This window comes from Astatotilapia calliptera, chromosome 11 (genome assembly GCF_964374335.1).
Source record: "Astatotilapia calliptera chromosome 11, fAstCal68.1, whole genome shotgun sequence".
NCBI lineage: Eukaryota > Metazoa > Chordata > Actinopteri > Cichliformes > Cichlidae > Astatotilapia > Astatotilapia calliptera.
In genome coordinates, this window is record NC_137432.1 from 38,790,650 (window position 1) to 38,799,825 (window position 9,176).

At 44.1% G+C, this 9,176-nt stretch overlaps 1 protein-coding gene across 2 annotated transcripts in view; it reads right to left on the bottom strand.

Annotated features, from left to right (window-relative positions):
* LOC113031810 (atrial natriuretic peptide receptor 1-like) overlaps window positions 1-9,176 on the bottom strand; it is a 64,248-nt gene that overhangs the window by 39,568 nt on the left and 15,504 nt on the right. For both annotated transcript variants that reach the window (XM_026184244.2, XM_026184245.2), the window contains one exon: window positions 6,976-7,163. In XM_026184244.2, the coding sequence (XP_026040029.2) occupies window positions 6,976-7,163 (188 nt within the window). The remainder of the gene's footprint in view (window positions 1-6,975; window positions 7,164-9,176) is intronic.

Here is a 9,176-nt window from a genome sequence, read left to right on the forward strand (position 1 = left end):
TATATATAGGTTTTAAAACCAAGTTAACGCTGAAAGTACAAACATCACTATTGTCACATAACAGCAATGTTTTATTAACGTTCTTCATTATTAAACATTCGCGCATAAATAAGTGACGTCATATTCACTACTTACTTTTGACAGTTCACTCTTCGGCCGCTCCCTTTTGCTGTATTTTGCGGCAAAATTATCCACACCCACCGCCGCGCTGTGAATTGTGGGATATATGGGACCACGAAGCGTGCACCGGACCACGCTTGATATTTGGGGAAATCGACGGCGCATTTGGAGCATGCATTTGAAGTACACTTCAAATTGGGACCGCCGTCGCGTGGCGGTGACGTAACCGCACTTGAAATGCGTACTTCAAGCGTGCAGACCCTGAATTGGGACACAGCCTCTGTTTAGCTCCGCTCACTTTGATCTCACAGCGCCCCCTAGGTGAACTGCAGCTAACTTTTCACTATGATTAACAGGAAGTGAACAGAATGAAGGTTCACCGGGATCCTGCTGCTGACGTCGTTTTCCCGTGACTCCTCCCCAATGAACCGTCCCGTCTCAGCCGGGAGTCGCACCAGAGGACACACACAGTAACACACTCACACACAGCCTCCTCCCTGCGCACAGAGATTCCTCCAGATTCTCTGAGTTTGCTGATGACATCATGCTGTGTCGATGTCCACAGCGAGGAACGTGATTCTGAAACAGGCTGGAGAACCTCTGAGATGACCATGTGACCCACCTGCTGCCAGCTCACCCTTAAATCTTCCTCCAACTGTTTCTCTTTAGCTCGCTGACTTTGGCAGATCTTCTGTGTTTAAATGTTTGACATGTTCTCTGTCATGAGTAAATGTGCGCTGATGGAAATCATGTTTCTCTTCACTCGTTCACTCGTGCTGGTGTTTGAGGAGGCAGCAGGTGGGAGATCACGCTGGAAACTTTGGGCTGAATTCAGCTGAAGCTCATATTTATGATATAAAGTCAGGCAGAGATTTGGGTTAATCAGCGTAACCTTTCCTCCAAGATTACAGCGCCCGATCTGCTTGCGTGATTACTCCATAACGAGGGCGAGCCGTGAGGACGCATGGCGCTCCAGGTGCAGCTGCAAGTCGTCAGCAGTCATCAGATTAATGAGTGTTTCTTCCTCTCACACCACTGCAGCTACACGTGACGAGCGATTTAAACGGTTCCTCGGATTCCTGCGAGGAGCTGCGAGAACAAACACGGCGAGGTCCACGTGCAGCACACTGGAGCTCAGAGCTGCACAGTAAATCCATCCAATCATTTCACTGCTTTACAAACTCCACCCACCTGACTCTGCAGACAGGAGGAGGCGTTTCGGGTCACCTGAGACTGACCTATGACCTGTGATGTACACTAGCACTCAAAAGTTTGGACACAGCTTCTCTTTTAATGGTTTTTCTTTATTTTCATGATTATATATATTGTAGATTCTCACTGAAGGCATCGAAACTATGAATGAACACTCAGATGGAATTATGTAGTAAACACCAAAGTGTGAAATAACTCAAAACACGTTTGATAATTTACATTCTTCGTAAAATCCACCCACCCTATCCTCCATGAGCTTCATGAGGTCGTCTCCTGAAATGGTTTCCAACAGGCTTGAAGGAGTTCCGACAGATGCTGAGCACCTGTTGGCCCTTTGCCTTCACTCTGTGCTCCATCTCATCCCAAACCATCTCCACTGGGGTTAGGTCAGGTGACTGTGGAGGCCAGACCTTCGGGCGTAGCACTCCATGGCGCTCCTTGCTGGTCACAGAGCCCTTACACAGCATGGAGGTGTGTTTGGGGTCATTGTGGTGTTGATAAATCAATGATGTGATGGTGTGTTGCTGCAGGATGCTGTGGTAGCCAAGCTGGCTCAGTGTGCCTTCAGTTTTGAATAAATCCACAACAGTGTCAGCAGCAACGCTCCCCCACACCATCACACCTCCTCCTCCAAGCTTCACAGTGGGAACCATGCATGTAGAGACCATCCGTCACCTTTCTGCATCACACAAAGACACGGCAGGTGGAACTAAAGATCTCAAATTTGACCTCATCAGACCACAGCACAGATGTCCACTGGTCTAATGTCCATTCCTTGGTCCAAACAAATCTCTTCTGCTTGTTGCTTTTCCTTAGTCGTGGTTTCTCAGCAGCTATTTGACCATAAAGGCCTGATTCACAGTCTCCTCTGAACATGTAGAGATGTGTCTGCTACTGGAGCTCTGTGTGGCATCTATCTCATCTGAGGCTGGTGACTCAGATACGTTTATCCTTAGCAGCAGAGGGGAGTCTTGGTCTTCCTTTCCTGGGGCGTCCTCATGTGTGCCAGTTTCATCGTGGCGCTTGATGGATTTTGGGGACACATTCAAAGTTTTAGCAATTTTCCAAACTGACGGACCCTCAGTTCTTAAACTAATGATGGACTGTTGTTTCTCTTAGCTGATTCCTCCAAACCATCAACGTGTCTTTTAGACCCCATTCCTACAAAACTGCTCAAAGAAGTCCTGCCATTAATTAATGCTTCGATCTTAAATATGATCAACCTATCTCTAATAATCAGCTATGTACCACAGGCCTTCAAGCTGGCTGTAGTTAAACCTTTACTCAAAAAGCATCTCTAGACCCAGCAGTCTTAGCTAATTATAGGCCAATCTCCAACCTTCCTTTATATCAAACATCCTTGAAAGAGTAGTTGTCACACAGCTAACAGATCATCTGCAGAGGTTTATTTGAAGAGTTTCAGTCAGGTTTCAGAGCTCAGCACAGCACAGAAACAGCTTTAGTGAAGGTTACAAATGATCTTCTTATGGCCTCTGACAGTGGACTCATCTCTGTGCTTGTCCTGCTAGACCTCAGTGCAGCGTTCGATACTGTCGACCATAATATCCTATTAGAGCGATTAGAACATGCTGTAGGTATTACAGTGGTTTGTATCATATCTATCTAATAGACTCCAGTTTGTGCATGTAAATGGAGAGTCCTCTTCACACACTGAGGTTAATTATGGAGTTCCACAGGGTTCAGTGCTAGGACCAATTCTGTTTACATTATACATGCTTCCCTTAGGCAGCATCATTAGAAGACATAGCATACATTTACACTGCTATGCAGATGACACCCAGCTCTATCTGTCCATGAAGCCAGATAACACACACCAATGAGTTAAACTGCAGGAATGTCTTAAAGACATAAAGACCTGGATGGCCGCTAACTTTCTGCTTCTTAATTCAGATCAAACTGAGGTTATTGTACTCGGCCCTGAAAATCTTAGAAATATGGTATCTAACCAGATTCTTACTCTGGATGGCATTACCTTGGCCTCCAGTAACACTGTGAGGAACCTTGGAGTCATTTTTGACCAGGACATGTCCTTCAACGCACATATTAAACAAATATGTAAGACTGCTTTCTTCCATTTGTGCAACATCTCTAAAGTTAGAAATATCCTGTCTCAGAGTGACGCTGAAAAACTAGTTCATGCATTTATTACTTCCAGGCTGGACGACTGTAATTCATTATTATCAGGAAGTCCAAAAAACTCCCCGAAAAGCCTTCAGCTAATCCAAAATGCTGCAGCAAGAGTCCTGACAGGGACTAGAAAGAGAGAGCAGATTTCTCCTGTTTTGGCTTCCTGTTAAATCCAGAATTCAAAATCCTGCTCCTCACATACAAGGTCTTAAATAATCAGGCCCCATCTTATCTTAATGACCTTGTAGTACCATATCACCCTATTAGAGCACTTGGCTCTCGCTCTGCAGGCCTACTTGTTGTTCCTAGAGTATTTAAAAGTAGAATGGGAGGCAAAGCCTTCAGTTTTCAGGCCCCTCTTCTGTGGAACCAGCTTCCAGTTTGGATTCAGGAGACAGACACTATTTCTACTTTCAAGATTAGGCTTCAAACTTTCCTTTTTGCTAAAGCATATAGTTAGGGCTGGACCAGGTGACCCTGAATCCTCCCTTAGTTATGCTGCAATAGACGTAGGCTGCCGGGGGATTCCCATGATGCATTGAGTTTTTCCTTTCCAGTCACCTTTCTCACTCACTATGTGTTAACAGACCTCTCTGCATTGAATCATATCTGTTATTAACCTCTGTCTCTCTTCCACAGCATGTCTTTATCCTGTCTTCCTTCTCTCACCCCAACCAATCACAGCAGATGGCCCCGCCCCTCCCTCCCGGTACAAATCCTACCATGTGGATTCATGGATTTTTTTTTCACATTCTGTCTCTCACAGTTGAAGTGTACCTCTGGTGCAAATTACTGACCTCTGTCATCATTTTAGGTGAGGGAACTTGCACAATCGGTGGCTGACTAAATACTTTTTTGCCCCACTGTAGTTCTGGGCCCACTGCAGCCGTTTCTGCTGTGAGTGTTGGTTAAGGGTGGCCGAATAGAAGGTTTATGCACAACTGCAAGTCTCTGGAGGATCCTATAGCTTCATGTTCGCAGGCCTCCAGAGGCACCAGCAGATTCAAATATGTGTTTGCTGCTTTGTAATGGCATCATTGTGCCTTTACCTGCAGGAACTCATGTGTGCTCTGACTCAGCCAAGGTTTTCATTACGTGTCCAAGGCATTCAACTATTTTATGCTTTTCAGCAGCAGAGATCATTTTTCCTTCCTACGTTGCTTGAAAATGGTGGTCTGCTTAATAATGTGGAACATCCTTCTTTAGTAGTTTTCCTTTAATTGGGCTCAGCTGGCAAACTGATGATCACAGGTGTCCGAGATTGATTTCAGTCATCCAAAGAGCTCTGAGACACAATCCCATTTAATTGAAAAACAACTTATTTAATCTTTATGACACTTAAACACAATTTGCATAATAATTTGGAACGCGGTGTATAAAACATATTAGTAGGGGTGCAACGATACACAAAATTCCCGGTTCGATATTTTTTCGATACAAAAAAAAAAAGTTCATGCCTTTTTAATTTGTCATTTATTAAAATTATAAATATATATTTTAACTCAAAAGTACAGTTTTTAAATTTAATGTTGCTGAAACAACAAAGTAATAAAATAATAAATATCTGAGGAATCACTCATCTTTGGAAAAGAGAGTTTATTACAGAGAAATGGCTCTTTCAAAATAAAAGCTCTACTATACGCTTCTTCTGGGCTATATTCTCAGCAGCATATTAAACATATCAGGTCCCCATAAGGAGAATCCTGTGCTAACGGCTGTCTAAATGACTCGGGTAAAGTTTGTAGCATGCTGCTTGTTGTTTTTGTCTTTGCACGAGGATGATGTCGGAGTAAATGTGCAGTCATATTCGTTGTGTTCCCACTAGTGCTGTCAGCGTTAATCTGAAATGACGTTAACGCCACAACACGGCAAATCTCCGTTAACAAGTTACCGCAGATCGCCCCGTGCGTGGGGCTGGACGGCCAACACGTTAATGAGCTAACTGCGCTAACACACTAGCTCCCACCCATGTAATTGAGCATTGCATGGCACATCCAACATACTGTTTTACTTTAGTCCATGACTCGCTTACCTTCAGGGTCATACGTCACATGAAAACCAAAATAGTTCCAAACGCCAGATCTGAATGACGTTCAGTTTGCCATGTTGCAAGGAGAGCTTAACTTCTGTCTGCTAGCTTGCCCTGCGCTCAGTGAATCTGCGTTCGACTACTCCGCCTAGGCTGCACTGTCGAGCGCATCGTCAGAAGGACAGTTGATAAAATAAATTAAAAATGTTGTATTGTTCGATACATATGCGTACCGAACCGAAAGCACTGTATCGAACGGTTCAATATCCATACAAGTATCGTATGGATATTGTATTAATAACATGTTTCACAGTATCATTTATCAGTAATATTTCCTACAGGGTTTATATTGCATTGAATATGTCTGTCATCACATTGACCTTTCTATTTTTATAGGTTGAGTTCATTTTATACACAATGCATAAATGTGCTTGGTTAGAGTTGATGTTCCATTCTAGAAGGTTTTAAGCTTCACTGGTGAGAGTGTCCAGATGATACATGCTGAGGGGAGATGAGAACATAGCAGGTTAATTGCATGCACGCTTACAATACACATATTAATCTAGTAGCAGGTCTGAGCGAAGGCCTAAGCGTCTTCTGCTTCAGTTTGAGACTGGCTGCAAAGTACTCTACTTAGGGATTAATGACGAGGGTCCAATTATTAGCTCTCAGAAAAGCTGAGACCTGAAGTTATTACCTTAAAAGGCAAGTAATGAAGAAAGGAGAAGTTATATGTCAGTTTATAGTTATTAGAAGTGTAGGTGATGAACCCTTGCCTGTACGGGTTGAACTGTTGCCCGTCTGTCACCAAGTATTTTTGAACTGTATTGACGTAGGTGTGATATTTTGTCCTATAAAACCAGAACCCAATGTATTCTTGTCAGAGCAACACATTCTGTATGCTGATGGTTGGCTGTTCTCCTGTGATAATAAAACTCATCGTTTGATTGCACTTTTCCGGAGTCTCCGTCGTTTGTTGTCTGGTCTAAAGTTGATCGATCTCGCAACAACCCCTAATATTTAGTTATTTATCTTTTTTCTTTGCTACATATTCCACATATCTTGCTTTGTATATTTAATGTCTTCAGTTTGTATCTACGATGTAAAAATGTAGTAAAAATAAAGAAAAAACATGAAATAAAAAGAGATTAATAACAAGTATGACTCAATGCAGAGAGGTCTATTAAGTCTATTAACTAGTGAGTGAAGAAGAAACACCCAATGCATCATGGGAATCCCCGGCAGCCTACATCTATTGCAGCATAACTAAGGGAGGATTCAGGGTCACCTGGTCCAGCCCTAACTATATGCTTTAGCAAAAAGGAAAGTTTGAAGCCTGATCTTGAAAGTAGAGCGTGTCATGTATCACGTATGATGTATAAGGCAGTGAGGTTCATGTGGAGTCAGCTGCAGTCAGGAGAGTCTGGTTTCTTTGACCGACCTCCTCCTTGATACTGATGCCATACCTGGAAGGCTTCCTTGGCAATAGCGTCCTCACGGTCCCCGCGGCGCCACGGCTGGCGGTGTTCAGATTTCAGGCTGTCGGCGAACACGTCGAGATAGAAAAAGACGTACTGCTCGTGAGTGAGATTTTCCCGCCTGAACTCAACCATCAACTTCCTGAAGACGTCAGGAGAACAGCAGACGAAGACCACTGAGGAGGAGAGAGAGGAAGAGTCACAGATGAAGATCAGAGTCAGCCCACGGCGCAGCACAGACCTGTGGGTCGCCCCCCTCTGCCTTCATGGCTGAGCTCACCTGCTCCACACCTGTTCTAATGTTCACGCTGACAGACAAACACATCTGATTGTTTTCTTTCCTTCCTGCCTCAGTGTGAGTCAATGAGGTTTCACCTCTGCAGGGAAAACGCAGTCTGATTGGACAGTCAGCCTCCTAGTAGCTGCACTTTTGGTACTCCTACATCACCTCCATCTACAACTATCACCTTCCTCCATCACCCTCACACTTCCTGAGCTGGTGTTTCTCTAGAAAACACCCAGCACTGGTCTTCCACACACACACATATGGGCTCAAATTGTGGTCATAAATATTTTGTACTTGTAAATCAAGATTTGTATGTGTAAAAAGATTTGTGTGGACTTAGCCAAATAATCCGTGTGAAACTCTGCACTCAAGCTTCAAGTTACAAGTACGAATTGACCCTATTTTTCTTCCTTTTAGCTGATTGGTCAATGTCATGTCAATCACAAATGTAACTATCCAATCAGAGAACAGATGGGTTTGGCTGTTGGAGTGAGGCTTTTTTGAAGTGCAGGTCCTTAAAGGGTAATACAGTTTGAAGTTGGAGGATCTGTATATAAATGATCCCATAAGGCTCATACAAGCTAAGTATAAGCTAAGGATACAGTTGCGGTATACCAGTGTTCAGAAACACCTTTATTACTTTAGTATTACTTTAACACAAAATCAGGGTTGACCCAGGACCACTGCTATGAGTCACACTATGCAGCATGAAGGCCGTTTCACATCGGACGCGGCGTGCGCTGTGCTCACCGCTAACTAAGAGCGAACGATCCAGAATTTGTTGCGCTGGCTGCTGAGCTCTGCTTGTATATCGTTTTTTAGCGATCGCTCCAGGTGTGCTAGATGCACCTGATCCTTGTCATTTCAAAACATGTATCTCTCTGACTTTATCTCCTCTACGAGAGTTTGTGTTGTATTATGTTCAAATGTTTAATAAAAACGTATCGCTCATTCATAACGAGGAAAGCTTTGTAACTGTCCCAACTAGTGAAGAGTGCGTCGTTTCCACAACACTGCTTTCCCTCCGAGGTCGACAGCGCCTTTGAAAACGCTCTGGAGGTACCTGTGTGAACACATCAACCTATGAGAAAGAGTTTACTTGGACACACACAGATGTTTTCCATCATGGTGAGGCGATAAGAGACGTGAAAGCGCATTTATCCTTCAAGGACCTGCAGCTCAAAAAAGCGCCCCTCTGACAGCGATCGTGGCTCAAGAGTTGGGAGTTCGCCTTGTAATCTGAAGGTTGCCGGTTCGAGCCCCGGCTTGGACAGTCTCGGTCGTTGTGTCCTTGGGCAAGACACTTCACCCATTGCCTACTGGTGGTGGTCAGAGGGCCCGGTGGCGCCAGTGTCCGGCAGCCTCGCCTCTGTCAGTGCGCCCCAGGGTGGCTGTGGCTACATGTAGCTGCCATCACCAGTGTTTGAATGGGTGTGAATGGGTGGCTGACTGGATGTGTAAAGCGCTTTGGGGTCCTTAGGGACTAGTAAAGCGCTATATAAATACAGGCCATTTACCATTTACCAAACCCATCTGTTCTCTGATTGGATAGTTACATTTGTGATTAACATGACATTGACCAATCAGCTGAAAGGAAGAAAAGTAGGGTCGAAATTCGTACTTCTAACTTGAAACTTGAGTGCAGTTTCACACGGATTATTTGGCTAAGGTCAACAAACACGCTGACCAATGAAGTCCCAACGGCACTCCTTAGACTCAGGGGCGGAGCTACTGTGGTGGCATGGGGTGGCATGTGACACCCTAAAATAATGTACATAAGCTACATTTAACATTAAATATATAAATTGTAAAAATGAATGTATAACATAGCCCCACCCCTCACCCAATTAAAATGTGCCTCAGTCCATAGCATCAAAACAGCTTTCTTTCTTGTCAGTAGCAA